Genomic DNA, 17,220 nt, shown 5'->3' on the forward strand with positions numbered 1-17,220 from the left:
ATGTAATCCACCCTGAGCCCATTTGCAGGGAGGGCGGAATAGAAATATAATGAAATAAATACATTTAAGACTAACCAACTTTATTGAGGCATAAGCTTTCGAGAACCACAGCTCTCTTCATCTTAGCTTCAGTTTCTCTAGGGGTAGGGGTGTGCCAGCCTCTGAATCAGACAGAAGTCTCCTGTCTTCTGTTGCATACTCTCCGGCTTTTTCCTCCAGTCCTCCCTTCATGTCCCTGAATTCCCAGAATTTAGACACGGTTCACACATACAGGAGAATGAAGGGGTAGATGAATCTATGAGACGTCAGATTGTAAACGGAGGACTGCATTTTGGAACTTCTTCCAGGAAGCAATAATCTTAACTATGTATGGTTCTTATCTGCTGTTAATACTGTTTCTTTTTTTAAAGTCTGTTTTGTATTTTGGTCTTGTCTTGTTTTGATTTTGCATGGAAACAATTGGTGGGAAAGTAGGAAGTTTGTCTTTGAAAACAAGCGTTATAATCTTCTTGGGACTGTGGGATCGGACATCGATCCCAAATGTTAGAAGAGACCTTATCAGCTCTCTCCTGGTGGCAGCTAGGAGTGCAATAGCAACCAAATGGAAAGACCAATCTCCACCTACTACAGAACTTTGGTTTACAAAAATCTGGAACCATTTGATAATGGAAAAAATAACTGACAATCTACATCAGACAGAATATCAATCTTCGGGATCAAACTTCTGGGAAAAATGGATCCCATTTTACAAATTCATAGAAGCAAGAGATCTGCAACCTCCCTCTTCACACCACTCATTGTTAATGTATTAAAGTTGAAGCACTGTGTTAATATTTGTAAATGCAATGTATTATATTGGTTTGTTGTTTGATTATTGTTACAGTTCTAAAATTGAATAAAAATATTTTTAAAAAAAGAAAAAGAAAACAAGCGTTATACATAAAATAGGATGTTAGTGTTTCAGAAGCAATGAGGGAGAGGTCTAGTTTGACCCACAGGTCTCAGGTTCCACATTTCTTCTGGACCTACAATTCTCCAGCACTGATTTCTAATAACACCTGTTTGCACCTTCCTTAGGTTTTGCCAATGCATTGCCCACTCCACTTCTCCCTTGAGGCCGTCGACTGGCAATCGGGCTGAGGTTGTCCACACCTCGCAATGGACTTGGACCCCTATGCAAGCATGCAGGTTGGAATGCGCGTGGTCCGTGGCTTGGATTGGAAATGGGGCAACCAGGACAATGGCGAAGGGAATGTCGGGACAGTGGTAGAAATTGGCCGGCAAGGCAGTCCAACGACGCCGGATAAGACCGTGGTGGTGCAATGGGACCAAGGGACCCGCACCAACTATCGGACAGGATTCCAAGGAGCATATGACCTTCTTTTGTATGATAATGCACAAATAGGTAAGTTGTTCTCTTCTGGTACAAGCCATCTAGGATTCTTGTTTCCAAGAAGCAGACACTACCTTCAGTAGAATTAACAGGCTAACGTTATTTCCAGATCTGACATCTGCCTTCCCAGGAGATCTAGCATTTCTTATTTTCTTCTTTCATTTCCTAGGAGAGCTGATGAATTGGTTTGCTTGTTTGTCCACCTTGTAGTAATGCGAGACTAAGGACGTTTATGTTTGCAGACAACAATAAAATATAGTTCAGTTCACCCCATTTGAAAAAAGGAGCTGGGAACGAAACAGAAAGGGGGCAGTGAAAGAATCGACGGGGTTGATCACTCTAAAGAAAGGTGAACGCTTTGGGGGCTTTTTAATTTAGAAAAAGATGACAAGGGTGAGGTTGGAAAGAAGGATATAAAATTAAGAATGGTTTGGAGGAAAATTTCAAGTGAGTAGCTATGTTGGTCTGCAGTAGAAGAGCAAGATTCGAGTTCAGTAGCCCTTAAAGACCCTCAAGATTTCCAGGGTATAAGCTTTCAAGAGTTAAAGCTCCCTTCATCAGATGCCTTAGATCTGACGAAGGAAGCTTTGACTCTCTAAGGCTTATAATCTTATAGACTGGAATCTTGCTCACCTAGAGGAAAGGACATTCAAAAATGCCCTTTGGTGTAGTGGTTAAAAACAACAGGACTCTAATCTGGAGAGCCGGGTTTGATTCCGCACTCCTCCACTTGAAGCCAGCTGGGTGACCTTGGGTCAGTCACAGCTGTGTCATCCCCACCCACCTCACAGGGAGCTAGTCATGAGGATAATAATAATGTACTTTGTTAACCACTCCGAATGGGCGTTAAGTTGTCCTGAAGGGTGGTATGTTGTTGTTACTAATAACGGAACTCAGAATCTCCTAACAAAAACTGAGTTGCAGTGCGTTCAAGGCAGATTTAAGGAGTGCTTTCTTCATACAATACTAAGCTTGTGGAAATCTCCACCACAATTTGTGGGTTGATTGGGGGAGAGCTAAGAGGAGAGCGTTTACCGGCCATGATGGCTGAATGGAACCTTCCTGTACTGAATCAGTCTATCAGAAAACTTCTGTAATGCACGTTGTATATTGGCTAGAGATTGTCAGAACCTGTTTTTTTTCTTGATGCCCTGTTTAAAGAAAAAAATTGATGCATTACCGAATACTCATCATAATATGTTGCTCTTCATCGTGTCCAGAGCTCTTCACATAATTAAGCACAGCCCTATAAGGCAGGTCAGAATTAATTAACTTCATGTTATGGATGAAGGGCTGAAGAGGGGGGAGACAGAGGACCTTCCCCCCTCCCCCCATATAGATGTTATTAGGTTTAAAGAGGATCATAACAGGAACGGGTAGGAAAGAAGGGGGGTAAAAAGGGAATTCAACAGAAGCACTGCTTAATCTGTTTGCAGCCTTACTCCACATATCATTTGATATTACATATAGGTAATCTGTGATGATTTAAAAAGAATACAACAAAGCCTTTATATCATTAACAAAATAGAAAAGAGTCCAGTAGCACCTTTAAGACTAACCAACTTTTACTGTAGCATAAGCTTTCGAGAACCACAGCTCTCTTCGTCAGATGCATGGAGGGTAAGAAGAAACTGGTCAGATATGGAGGGGGAGGGGGAGGGGGGAGTAGATGCAATCAGTAGCTTCTGGTAATGGGATCAGTTACTTCTGATAATGAGATAACCATTCATAGTCCCTATTCAATCCAAGCCTGACTGAGTCAAATTCACATATGAATTCCAATTCAGCAGCTTCCCGTTGGATTTTGTTTTTGAAAGGTTTCTGTTGAACTGCAGTGACCTTTAAGTCCTTGATGGAATGTCCTGGTAGATTGAAGTGTTCTCCCACTGGTTTCTGGACGTTTCCATTTCTAATGTCAGATTTGTGTCCATTTATTCTTTTGCGCAGAGGTTGGCTGGTTTGTCCAATGTACAGAGCAGATGGACATAGTTGGCACATGAGGGCATATATCACGTTGGAAGATGAGCAGCTGTAAGAGCCAGAGATAGGGCAGTTGATGCCTTTGGGTCCTGTAATTGTATTTCCTGGGTAGCTATGAGGGCAGAGCTGGCATCTGGGTCTGTTGCAGGGTCTGGTACCTGGTACTCTGCTAGCCGATTCATGGTTGTATCAGAAGCTACTGATTGCATCTACTCCCCCCTTCCCTCTCCACCTATATATCTGACCAGTTTCTTCTTACCCTCCATGCATCTGATGAAGAGAGCTGTGGTTCCCAAAAGCTTATGCTGCAATAAAGTGGGTTAGTCTTAAAGGTGCTACTGGACTCTTTTCTATTTTGCTACTATAGACTAACACAGCTAACCCCTCTGGATCTACATCATTAACATATTCATGTCTTTATGCTTATTTCTTAGCCAGTGATAAAATAAAGTCCAGGGCCCAGCAAAGTCCTCTTCCATTTGCCCTTTCAGTATTGAGGTCAATTTGTCCATTTCTGCACTCAACAGAGGACTTTTTCTAAGGACCTTCGGTGAATTTGCGGGAGAGGCAGGATTTGAGCCTGGGACATCAGGCTCAGCCACTCTGTGCTATCCCTAGGCTACCTTACAGGGCTATGTGTAAGCATTACAGCCAGATAATGTATTTGCGGAGCACTTTGAACACCTAAAGTGCTGCTACATATTTATTGTTGGCAAGAAGCAGCGTGAATGTTTGCAGCAATGCATGCAGTTAAGTGGAAACTCCTTGTCCAAAAGCAGGCTATCTTTGAATACCGAAATAGCAAGGAAAGCTACTGAATTCACATCCTGCTTGTAAGCTTTCCAGCAGTATCTAACTGGCCACTCTTGGAGACAGTATGGCAGTCTCAATGGAACCTTGGTCTGTTCCGGCCAGTCTTTCCTGTGCTTAAGCTGACGGCTGCAGGTCTTGTGCCTTCTCTCTCTCTCTTAGGCGTCCGGCACCCCAACATCATCTGTGATTGTTGCAAGAAACACGGGATCCGCGGCATGCGCTGGAAGTGCAAGATCTGCTTTGATTACGACTTGTGCATGCTGTGCTACATGAACAATAAACACGACCTCGCCCATGCGTTCGAGCGCTACGAAACTGCCCACTCGCGACCGTAAGTCCCTCTATCTTTAGTTGTCTGCGAGCAGATGAAATCTCCTGATGGGATAACTGGGCTGGTGGGTTCTGCTTTCTCTTTTACATCCTGATTCCACATGTGTCTGCTCTAAGTCCCGCTGCACTCAGTGAGGCCTTCGTGAGCTCTAAGGAAGTTGCGTAGACAGGATTGGTGCACACGTGAAGAATTGCGCCCACGTAAAAAGCTGGTAACGATATCTGGACGCTATGGTAGAGGTGGTACGTTTTCTCTGGTTTGGGGTGTGTCTTTACTAGCAGGAATTTGCCACGTGATTCTCCCTCATTAAGTGAAATCACATGAAGATCTGTGCGTGACGAGCAGTGATTAGGTTGAGATCAAAAACCAGTCTGGATAGATGTTCATAGATTCTCGCAGTGCAGTTTCAGAAAATTAAAACGGGCAGACAGGACTTCTGTTTGAGTCTGCGACGGACTCTGGACAGATTCTTTGCAGCCCTCTCTTACAATCTGTGCTGGTCCCCCCCCCCCAACCTTTGCAAGATCCCTTAGAGTCATCCAGTTGACAAGATGCTACCTGCCTCGAAAATGGTTGTATGTGCAGAATTTTTTTCCTTTAGAGATTGATCCCTGTGGGTTGTTCCCACGTGCCAGTTATGACTCAAAGGCCCATATGTGAGAGAGAATGTGGTAGACGGTGGAAGTGAGTCTGTGTTGCTTGAGCTACTAAATATATTTTTTTTAAAGATGACATTTTGTTTTAAAGCACACTTCTCCCCGTTTGCAATTAAAATCTTAATGTAAGATCTTGGCTTATCAACTTTTTCCGTCCTTCAGGTACTCGGGTTGTTAAGCAAAGTAAATGCCTAACAGCAGTAAATAAATATTGCTAACACCAAGCCTAAATCAATTAAATACTAAAACTGCTATACTCGTTGTTTTAAAACCTTTTAAAAATCCCTTTTAAAAAAGGACCTTTCAGTTGCTCTAAGAAAGTGTTCCCATTTCTCCCCTCCTCTTGCAAATTTTTTTGTCTGGCCCCTACTGAAATCTAGAATTGTGCTCCTACCCCCCGCCCCGCAAACACAAAAAAGTGTCTTGACATTTCTTCTCCATTAGGGACCTCATGCGGTTCTGCTGGCAGCGCCTCCGCAATTTACAGACAACGTGGGGGGAAATTTTAAAAGAAATTAACCTGGTAGGCAACCTAGTTACCAACGCCATCTCCTCCTGAGAAGGTTTTTTGTTGTTCCTTCCTGGCAAATCTTGGCTCTTTGTTCGTTTTTTCTCTCCACACCCCCTGGAGTTTTTTGTTGTTTCTTCCAAATATGGAGAAATGTCATTCCCCCCCCCCATTGAGAGTTAAGTGTAGAACAAGGTAAGATGCAATTTGCTTTCCTTCACTACCAAGCACGCTCCAAGGTGGATAGCGCCTGCCTTTGAGTGGTTAGAGCTGCACATAAACTTTATTTATTTATTTATTTATTTATTTCATTTATAGTCGCCTTTCTCACTGAGACTCAAGGCGGATTACACAGTGTAAGATTAGTACAGTCAATATCAAGGACATTTCCATAAACAATGCCATAGGGTAAATAAATACAAGTTTACAAAGACATAGCATTAGCCAGAATCCAATACAGAGTTGAAGAAATGTTGAAACAGAGCATAGGCAATTCTAGGACTGACATTAGACAACATAGAACTACCCAGTAGGATCATACTTGAAGCACGAGTAGCACATAGGAACACATACTTAAAGCAACAGATAGGATGTAAGGCAATATAGTGGTGAAGTTTATGGTCTCTAACTCGTTAGTGAAGCGTCTGAGACCATCTCTGTATAATACAGCCCTCCTATCTGAGTAGAAAGCCTTTTTGAATAATTCGGTTTTGCATCGTTTGCGAAAAGCTAGGAGAGGGGGGGCTTTCCTGACCTCCTCAGGCAGGCCGTTCCACAGGGTAGGGGCCACCATAGAGAAAGCCCATGTATGAGCTACTGTTGATTTCACCCATGCAAATCCAGGAAGTGGTCATTATAACCCACTTTGGAGATGCGTATTTATAAATTCCGGGATTCTGCTTGATTCCTCTGGGCTGTGAACCAGCGTCAGCTGCGAAAGGTAGAATTCTTGTTTGATTGCTTGCATCTCCACAGTTCTTTCCAATTTATAGTGATTGTAATTTGCATTTGGGGCTGTCAGGGAGGCTTGGGGTGGGGGAAATTCTGGGTGATTTAGAGGCGTTGCAAATCAGGGGTTTGTGCTCTGCTGTTTGCATAAAGGCTCAAGGCAATTCCATTATCAATTTTACACTCCTTGTTATCGTTGTGGGACTCTGGGCACAATATTCGCCAGCGCTTCGATCTGCCTGACTTTAATTTTTTTAAAAAAAGATGATGACGTGTTGAAAGGAAGCCACCATTTTTGTGAACTGGGGTGCTGTCTGTATTGGGGAAGGGTATATTTCCTTTTTCAAAATACAGTGGCATAACCAGGATGCAGGTGAGGCCAGGTTGTGTGAATCTTCCTTCTACTGTTTTTATACACGTGGAGATGTTTTTCGCCTAGAACGGTGTTCAAAGTTGGTCCTTTTTCTTGCCTTTTCACATACTAGCACTGGGAAATGATCGTCCCAGAAAAAGGCTGTATTACATTTTTCCCCTCCTGAATATAGTAGGATTTTTAAAAAAATCATGATGCTACCACCTGCTAGAATTGAGGAAGCAGAAAGAACGTTTGTGCAAATGTGTGAGGATATATGGAATTTCCCGAGTGTGTTCTGACACTGCAATAGAGTCAAGTGTAATGAAGTGGATAAAGTTACAGACTTGGGCCAGAGAGATTGTCGATGAATGCAGTGTAGCATGACGGAGTATAATTTTAAATCCCCAACCTGCCATGAAATTCACTAGCTGATCTTTAGATGTGGCCTACCTCACAGGGTTTCTTGTGAAGGTAAAACCAGGGGAGAGAACTATGTATGTCATCCGGGGTTCAAATAAATAGATAGAATGGAACCAGCCAGTCAGCCATCAGCTCTCAGCCTAATCTACCTTGCAGGGCTGTTATGAAGAAAAGGGGGACCCACGTACTTCATCCTTTATTGCTCACAGCCACCGGCTATCAGGCCATGGCTGAAACATGACAGAGACAGAGATGAACCATCTTTCCTAGAAATTTAAAAATGCAAAAATTACAGTATTGCACTATGAACTCTTTGCTCAAGGTAATAGGCGATGCTGCGTTTCACGCATTACGCTGGAGTAAATCCAGGAACCCCTGGCTAATCCTGGTTCCTCAGCACTAGTACGTTTGTGCACTGTATGTTTGGTGCATTCTCACACTTAAAAATTATTTAAGTCGACCCTTTTAAAAAGTTTTTTTTTTTAAAAAAAAATCAATTTGTCTCTCTGGGGCTTTTTCTGCTCCGTATCGCTTCCTCTTGCAACTTGGAGGAGGCAAAACTCTGCAGCATCCAGCGGAGAATTTCCCGTGACTTTGTGAGCAATTAACTGTGGCGGTCATAAATCTGGCACACGGATGCTCCTTCTCCCCCTACCCCCCAGTGTTCTTTTCCAATAATGAATCCGTTCATGTTGAAAAACCGGAGGGCCAGAGGAGGCCAGGTGGAGAGCAGTAAAGACCTATTAATGGAGGTATTTATCATGTCCAGCGTAAGAGCCCCAAAGGATGCTTGCTCGGTATTGGTCAGGCCAGCCTTGCTGGAGGTGGTGTATTGAGGCTGGTAGCACCTTTAAGACTAACCAATTTTATTGTAGCATAAGCTTTCGAGAATCAAGTTCTCTTCGCTTATGCTACAATAAAATTGGTTAGTCTTAAAGGTGCTACTGGACTCTTTTTGATTTTGCTACCACAGACTAACATGGCTAACTCCTCTGCATCTATTGAGGCCGGGGTATTGATTGGCAGTAGAATTCAAGGCATTCCTGACCTGGATGGCCCAGGCTAGCACTGTCTCAACAGATCTCGGAAGCTAAACAGGGTCAGTCCTGGTTCATCAGCAACCTTTTATTGGCATTCAGTAAAACAATAAAACAATTTACAACGAGCAGAGCAGGAACTAAAAGAACAGCAAAATCAGTCGTCAGAATTTACCGTATACTCCCTAATCCACATGGCAATTGAGAAATACAATGCAACCGTATATGTAGTGTGGGGACAATGATCCCATAGTAAGAAAGAAACTGATCCTCTGTCAGATTGACCCTGACGATTGATCGGCAGAGGGCTGATCAAGGAGTCCCGCACGTGAACATAAAAGTCACTATAAAATAAAACATGAAGGACGGATTCGGGTCGCATCCTTCCACAAGGACATAATCTATTGGGATAGGGTGTGTTTGTAAATCTCCCAAACAGAATTTTGGAGGGTAAAACGTTAAAACGTACAAGCTCAGCGAGGGAAAGACAGCGATGAGAAATAAGCGGCAGGGCTTTTGTACTTGGGGATGATTCCAAACTCCAATGGGGAACAGGTCGTCTGTGCCAGAGAGCAGAGGGTTTGCCTGTCAATATCTAGCAGTCTTTCTTTTAGGAACCTGAAAGCTTGGTTTTCCGTTAACATTAGAAGGGAATCAAAAGAGATCCCTATAGACTGTCCTTTCCTCTGAACCAGGAAGGCCCATTTGGATGTAAAAGCATCCGTGAGCATCAGATAAATATAACTCGCAGGTTCGGCCCTAAAATGGATGCGTGGCCAGAATTTAATTGTTGAGACTCAAGCACGGGTCTCAAGGTAGCACTGCCCAGTTTCCAGGCACATGTCAGCCCTGGTTGTTATCTGGATGGGAGACCACCAAGAAAGACCAGGGTCGCTGTGCAGAGGAGGGCAGTGGCAAACCACCTCTGAACGTCTCTTGCTTCGGAATCCCTTTTAGATCGCCGTGAGTCAGCTGCGACTTGAGAGTTCACGGCAGGGGAAAGGAAAGACTTCATGCCAAACGTGAGAACTTTCCTGCTAGATCAGTCCGGCAGTCCATCTAGTTCAACATCCTGTTTCCAGTATTGCTCCGCCAGATGCCCTGACGTTTAATATTCGGGGGTAGACTGCCTCTCATCTTGGAGGTTCTCATCTGCTGATAAAGCCCAGCCATCAAGAACTGACCTGGGAAATTGCAAGTAGCAGCATGCCAATTGCGACTTGTGCCCCGGAGCAGTTTTGCCCATTGCTAGTTTGAATGCATGCTAATCTGTGGCTCTGAAGGTGCATTTCAGAAACTCGGAATGCACCCTAGGATGCATCTGAGACAAGAAAAAACATTCCATCTGTCTTCGTCCTTTTCTGCCCAGGGGCTTTTCGACTTTGGAGCGGCTGAGAATCTTTTCTGCTCAGCCACACTTGCCTAGAACCGTAGCTGTTATAGAGGATTCTGAGAATCCTCTCTACATGGCCCTGCCATCTACTGTGCCCGACCACTGGCCTGTCTAATGTTCCAGGGCCTACACTGAGTTTTGCACCGAGCGCATACCTTAACCATTGCACCACGTGAACTATGCATCTGAGAGCACGTTCATCCTGTCACTTTTAGAGGATGATCTGTGGCCAAGCAGCACTGACTGAGAAGATTTATACCCTGCCTCTCTACTAAAAATAGCACCCGTGGAAGCTTATAAACGAACATTTTGCAGCTATTAAATTGATACAGGTAGCAGCAATCAAATCAAGAAGAATCCGGAGCAGGGGGGGTGGAACTTGATTAAAGATGCTCTGCTTGTTTGATGAACTTGATTAGAGATGCTCTACTTGTTTGTTGAAGAATCGAGACGATTCCACAAAAATCCCAATAAACTTCTGTTTTCCTTGGCTAGTGCCGGTAGCCACCTCAGTTGCTGGTCCATGGGGGAAGCCAAGGTTTTGCAAGGGTTTGAACCTCTGCCCCGCTGATCTTTGAAAATGAGATTCAGTCCTCTGTCTGGCATCTTGAGATTTTCACCAGGAATTTCCCCTGCACCTCCAAGCCTAGCTTTGCACCTCTAAGAGGTATAAACTGGCTTGTGAGAAGAAGCTAAGCAAGCAGATAGGTAGCTGTTTTGGTCTGCAGTATTAGAGCAAGATTTGGGTCCGGTAGCACCTTCAAGACCAGCTAGATTTCCAAGATAAGAGCTTTCGACAATCAAAGCTCCAGATAACCAATCAGATTCTTCGGGAGCCAAGTCCCCCCCTTTCTCAGCTTTCCTGCTCTTCCACAGAACTGCAGCCGATGTCCAGCTTTGCATCTCAAGGAGAACAGGCAACTCATGTAAAAGATCTCCCTTTTAAGCTTGGCCTGTTTTCCTGACCCAGACAGAAAGCTAGGTTCTTGGGGACCAGATGCCATTGATGATGAATGACTTCCAGGGGAGGAGGGGGCATCTGGTAATTACATTGCTTACCACCAGAGAAATCTCCCAAACAAATCTGATATTTCATTCTGAAGAGGGCGAGCGAGCGCCTGCTTTCTTCCCTCGTCCCCATTCCTCACGGAATGCAAAATGAGCTCTCTTCTGCTAACGATCAATAATTGCTTTTGCATTTGCATTGCATCCCAATTCTGTCTGAAAAATCTAGGCAAGGCACAAATGGTGCTATAAAAAAAATGCCAGAGACAACACGGGGACTTAAGGCAAATTAGGGCTTGTGCCCGGAAAATCCGGCCTCGAACACATTTCCTCTTCTCCCCCATCCTTTCAGTGCACCCCATTTCCCTAAAAATGAAGTGGTCGATCTAATCATTTTGTTCTGCATTTTAGTATCTTTTGTTAAAAGTGGTATTGTTTACAAATTGGTTTGTAAACAAATTGTATTTGTTTAAGCATAGTTCTAAACCCCTTTCTGGTTCACAAGACCCTCCTTCCAGATCAGTTTATGAGAGAGCCGAAATAGCATTTTAAAACGCAATCACCGTCAAATTGGCAAAAGGGACGAAAACCAGCCGGCAGACAATGAAATAAAGAAATCCATCCATCCGCTTGGTGCGACCTCATAATAATTAGAATTGGCTTTAACTGAAAGCTCTGCCAAGCAAAATTGCTTTAAACTGATCTTCTGTAAACAAAAAGGGAAGGGTCAAAAATGTGCCTCGCAGGGGAGAGAATTTCCAGAATCTCTATGCCACTACAGAAGTGCCCTGGCCATTGTCAGCCCCTTGCCAAAGTTCTAACAGCGGAAAACCACAGAGCAGTTTGAAGTATTGCCAGAGTGCCACACAATGTCAGGTGTTCTCTGTCCTTTATCAGTTGGCTCTGTGGAAGAGCACTTGCCTTCTGTGCAGAAATCCCCGGGTTCAATCTCTGCTATCTCCAGCTAAAAGGAATGGCGGGGCTAAGAAGCACTCCCGCCTGAAACCCTATCCAAACCCTGGGGAACAGCTCCTGTCAAGATTGGGCTTGGTGGGGCGGTTGGAGCAATTTGGTATAAAGCAGCTTCATATATTTCTAAAGTAAGATTCTGCTGTGACTGGCCCAAGGTCACTCAGCAAGCTTTCATGGCAGAGTGGGGATTTGAACTGGATCTCCTATATCCTAATCCGGCAGAGTGGTAAGCGGCAGTAGTGCAGCCCAAGCTCTGCTCACGACCTGAGTTCGATCCTGGCAGAAGCTGGGTTCTCAAGGATGACTCAGCCTTCCATCCTTCCGAGGTCGGTAAAACGAGTACCCAGTTTCCTGGGGGTAAAGTGTAGATGACTGGGGAAGGCAATGGCAAACCACCCCGTAAAAAGTCTGCCAAGAAAACGTCGGGATGCGACGTCCCCCCATGGGTCAATAATGACTCGGTGCTTGCACCTTTACCTTTACCACTTGAACCATTACACCATTCGCCAGCGTTTTGGGGCAAAGGTCTTTTCCACCCATGGTGCATGGGATTCTCGGGATCTTCTGAGAACAAAGTGTGCAGGCCCCCCTTGTGAATTTTATGCTTCTGTCCACTGTTTAGTCTCCTAAAGGGACTGGCTTGAAGAACATCCTCGCTTTCCTCTACTGGATAAAGCAAACTGAACTGTGCATTAAGGCAAAGCGCATCGGGCCGTTTGCCAGCTCATAGCATAAAAGCCAGATGTTGCCACAGAGACACTGTCCAAAAGTGAAGGTTACCGTTTACTCCAGATGGTCAAGTGTTGATTAGGAAATTCGTATCTGGCTAAAGCAACAAACCTTGGCCAGCTCTGTATGAAGGACAAGACCTCACAGGTAGCTGTAGATGGGAGGGTTAGAATTAGTTTATATGAGGAGGGGAGTCTTCACATTCAGAATTGGCCAGAGTAGTTTATCAAAACGGACAGAGAAAATTAACTAAATTAACTTTCCCTGCTTACTCTGGAAGAAAAATACCTAACTGACACTTAAAAAAAAACAGTATAGAGGGAAAGATACTTTCAGATCAGCACTTTTGTGATTCATTGTCCCATACTTTTTTCTTCTGCCTAAAGCATGCAACAGCCAGAGAGATTTCTTAGGAAGTGGCTACTGAAGTATCGGCCATCTCTGACTCTTCAAGATTAAGATTACTTCTAAGTATCCTCCGCAAAAGCTGCATTGTGGATGTGGCAAGCTTTTGTTTAACTGTGATTTTTAATTCTTAAATTGTGTCTTATAGTGTATGGCTTATGGGCTGTTAAACTTGAATAAACTTGTACAGAGGGAAAGGAAATGCAGTTATCTTTTGCATTCTTTTAAACATTCATTTAAATATATGCAACTTCCGGAGTCTTTATTACATGTGGCCAAAGGTCATCACAATCAAGTGAATAAAAACTAAGTTAAAACACATAAGCAAAATATAAACACCAAACGATGATGCTAAAAACATGTATTTTATTTATTTATTTATTTATTTTATTGCATTTCTAGACCACCCTCCCCGTCAGACGGGCTCAGGGCGGTGTAACAACATACAATTTATAACATACCGTTTAAAAACAATAAAAATATTATAAATAAACATTAAAACACTATTCCACATACGATAAAATTTCTTGATTGGCGGAATAGGTAAAATTCCTTAAAACTCATAAGCATCTCCGTTATACATGGATGAAGGAGTCTTAACCACTAAGCACCACTCGAGCCCTAATTTTCGTAGCTGCCAGGGCAATCCGTGCTGCTCCACAAGAGATGTCAAAAGAAAGAGGGTTAATTTTTCCAGCATAGGGGAAGAATCAATATATGCAGATTTCATCATTGCAACTGTCTGTAATTGCTGTAGTTGTTAGAAGGGTAGATAAATGTATAGCATCAGAGCTGCAGGAGAAAACGGAGCACAGGACTGGGCTGCTATCTTGGCATGGTATTGTTTTAAAGCAAGTGTCTAGTCCTCATGTTGGCAAAATGTTATTTTATTTAAAGCATTTTAGCAGTCTCAGGCAAATTGTCAAGGAACACAGTATCAGTGAGTCCTGGGTGCAAATCTGTCCCCAAAGCTTTTAATTAAGGGTCCCACAGAGGTTGCCAACCTCCAGGTGAGCACTGGAGATCTCCCAAAATCACAAGGGGCTGCTCTGGAGGGTGAACTCTATGGCAGTATATCCCACTCAGGTTGCTCCACACACACACCTACTCCAGATCTCCAGGAATTTCCCAAGCCAGAGTTGGCCACCTAGGACTCGGGGAGTATCTCGTGACCTATCTCTGACCTATTGCAGTGAACAGGAATCTTTGCCAATCTGGCTGGATATTCTTTAGAGATCTTTGTATTACCCAATCCTCGATGGTGGCACACAAGTTTGCATCACTTGCGTGACACCTCTCCAGTTCCAGGTTGATGAAGACCTACTCTGGACTCCTGTTTTGCTAAGGGAGACTGGATTCTAGCTAACGTTTTTGTGTAAACATGCTTGGACCAGAAATATGAGTGGGCTGGGCTTAGGCGCAGCAACAACCTTCACTCGAACTCTGCCCGACAGCCTGCTCCCTGGGAATGAATGAGGCGAGGTTGTGCATCAGGAGCCAGGGCCTGCTGGATTTTAATCTAATTGGAGTTGTTTTGCTTCCAAATGCTGGAGACCAACCAAAGCTTATTAAGAGTGCTGCAGAACTGCCCTGGGGATGCGTTTAATCACTGCAATATAGCCTTTAATAACAATTTTAATTAAGATCTCCGTTTTCAGGCCTGTGCTGACCCTGAAATTCCGGCTCTATTAAATTTCTTAGAGGGGTTTGGGCGGAAATTGCTCTACTCAGAATGACACGGGGCTTCCAGGACGTGTTTATGCTGGGAATCGGCAGGCCCGAAGCGTCAGCTATAGGCTCTTGATTCTTCTCTGCGTTCCCCATCTGTTTGCAGAGTCAATGTTGAGCCAGAGGATAAAATATTTGAGAGCCAGCGGGGTGGGGGTGGGGGGCTGGAATTTAAAAGCAATCTCACATTTGTATTCGGGATTCATTAAGCAAATGAAGTCTGTTTATGTGCACTCAACTTGTTTCCATGAAAGGGTTAGGGTTTTTACGAAAGAAAAATCCCATAGACTCATGGCTGTCCCTGTTTCCCAGGTACAGCCGCTGTTTTCTGGTACCTGTCCCCGATCAAACACAATGGACCTGTATTTTGCCTTTGGGGGGACCAAGAGTGATGGCATTTATTGCAAAGTAAATCTGCCCAGTCTCGCAAACCATGCTTACTTATCCTGGAATCAAGGGGAGAACACCTGCCATATTCGGTGAGGGTGCAATCCTATGCACACTTACTCCTGAGTAAGCGCGCAAGCGATCTGGCTGTGAGCATTCATTCTAGTTAGCATGCTATTCTGTAAAAAGTGAGCAGGTGTGGTTAGAACATTGCACTTAGAATCTGGGAGGCTGAGGTAGACCAGTCCCAGCCTTGCCTACCTCACAGGGTTGTTGCAAGAATAAAAATGAGGAAAGGGAGAGCCAAACATACCACTCTGAACTCATTGAAGGAAGGATGGGATAAAAATGAACTAGAAGGATAAACCTTCACATTAAGACATCTTGCGCTGTTTACTGCCACAGCTTGCTTCTGCAGCAAGCCCAAGGTGTAACACTCCAGCATTTTAGAGATGAGTATATGTTTTAGAGATGAATATATGAATATATGGATAGCCCAGGTGAGCCTGATCTCGTCAGATCTCAGAAGCTAAGCAGGATTGGCCTTGGTTAGTAATTGGATGGGAGACTTCCAATGAAAACCAGGGTTGCAGAGGCAGCCAATGGTAAACCACTTCTGTTAGTCTCTTGCCAGGGAAACCCCACCAGGGGTCACCATACGTCAGCTATGACTTGAGGGCACTCTCCACCACCATATGTTTGTACACCCCAGTTTCCGTTGCCAGTCCTGTGGGCACACATTATTTGTGTATGTGCAAAGTGATATCAAGTTGCAGCCAACTTACGGCAACCTCGTCCAGTTTTCAAGGCAAGAGACAAACAGAGGTGGTTTGCCATTGCCTGCCTCTGCTTAGCAACCGTAGACTTCCTTGCTGGTCTCCCATCCCAGGACTAACCAGGGCCGACCCTGCTAAATCGGGCTAACCTGGGCCATTCGGGTCGGGGCACGCATGCTATTGACACAGTGCTAAAGGTTCCACTTTGCCTGCCGTATGAATGGGTTCCACAATAGCCTGTCCTGCACGCCTTTAAATGCTCCAAGAGTGTTTTGCCAAAAGTACAAAGGTTACCCTGTGGTATGTTTGCTGACAATTCTAACAAGCATCAAGGCCAGTGTAGTGGGTGAAATGACGTCTTGCATGCTGCAACACCATCAGCGCTGGGGTGCGTGCACCTTCCTGGATGTGCCATGCACCTGTCCCCTCTCAGAAGTTAAATTTCTGCAGCGCCTAAACCAAAGTTCTTTTCCAACCAGGGTTCCATGAGCTATATTTCCTGGGGTTTTATGCTATATTTTAAACTTCTAGCTCCAGCGACTAATTATGACCTGTTTTTATTTTGTTTTAAAAAAAAACAGATAAGGGCAGTGAGAAGGGGTCCATTTTCTAACGCGGTAATTCCCAATATTTTTGAGTATGAAGACCCCTTTTTAACACCAAAAAATGTCACTGACCCCTGGCATGATAGTAGTAGGGTGTAGTCGTTAGGAGCAGCAGGAGTGTAATCTGGAGAACCGAGTTTGCTTCCCCACTCCTCCTCTTGAAGCCAGCTGGGTGAGCTTGGATCAGTCACAGCTCTCTCAGAGCTCGCTCAGCCCCCACCCACCTCACAGGGTAATTGTTGTGAGGATAATAATAACGCACTTTGTAAACCGCTCTGAGTAGGTGTTAAGTTGTCCTGAAGGGTGGTATATGAATCAAATGTTATTATAGTTGTTCTGTTAGCATCCGTTAATTGAGAAAATACCTAACAACAAAGAAGATCAAAATGATAATGTTTCGTGAATTCTCCCTAGAAGCTAAAATGACAAAACTGAGGCTATCGTACTTTGGTCACATCACAAGAAGACAAGATTCTCTGGAAAAGTCAATAATGCTGGGGAAAGTGGAAGGCAGTAGGAAGAGAGGAAGACCTAAAACAAGATGGCTTGACTCAATAAAAGAAGCTACGGCCTCCAGTTTGCAGGATCTGAGCAAGTCTGTTCATGATAGGACGTTTTGGAGGTCTTTCATTCATAGGGTCACCATAGGTTCAAGGCGACTTAACGGCACATAACACACATTGCACAAATGGATTTGCAGACCCCTTGCAATAACTCTGTGTCCCCAGCCCCCAGGTTGGGAGCTCCCATTCTAACAGATATCATGAAATGCTGTCGGG

The 17,220-nt window shown here is 44.2% G+C and overlaps 1 protein-coding gene across 5 annotated transcripts in view; it reads left to right on the forward strand.

Annotated features, from left to right (window-relative positions):
* MIB2 (MIB E3 ubiquitin protein ligase 2) overlaps positions 1-17,220 on the forward strand; it is a 69,674-nt gene that overhangs the window by 24,226 nt on the left and 28,228 nt on the right. For all 5 annotated transcript variants that reach the window (XM_055001637.1, XM_055001639.1, XM_055001638.1 and 2 more), the window contains exons 2-3: positions 1,078-1,405; positions 4,346-4,517. In XM_055001637.1, the coding sequence (XP_054857612.1) occupies positions 1,159-1,405; positions 4,346-4,517 (419 nt within the window). In that variant the 5' untranslated portion in view covers positions 1,078-1,158. The remainder of the gene's footprint in view (positions 1-1,077; positions 1,406-4,345; positions 4,518-17,220) is intronic.

This window comes from Eublepharis macularius, chromosome 17, assembly GCF_028583425.1.
Source record: "Eublepharis macularius isolate TG4126 chromosome 17, MPM_Emac_v1.0, whole genome shotgun sequence".
Classification (NCBI taxonomy): domain Eukaryota; kingdom Metazoa; phylum Chordata; class Lepidosauria; order Squamata; family Eublepharidae; genus Eublepharis; species Eublepharis macularius.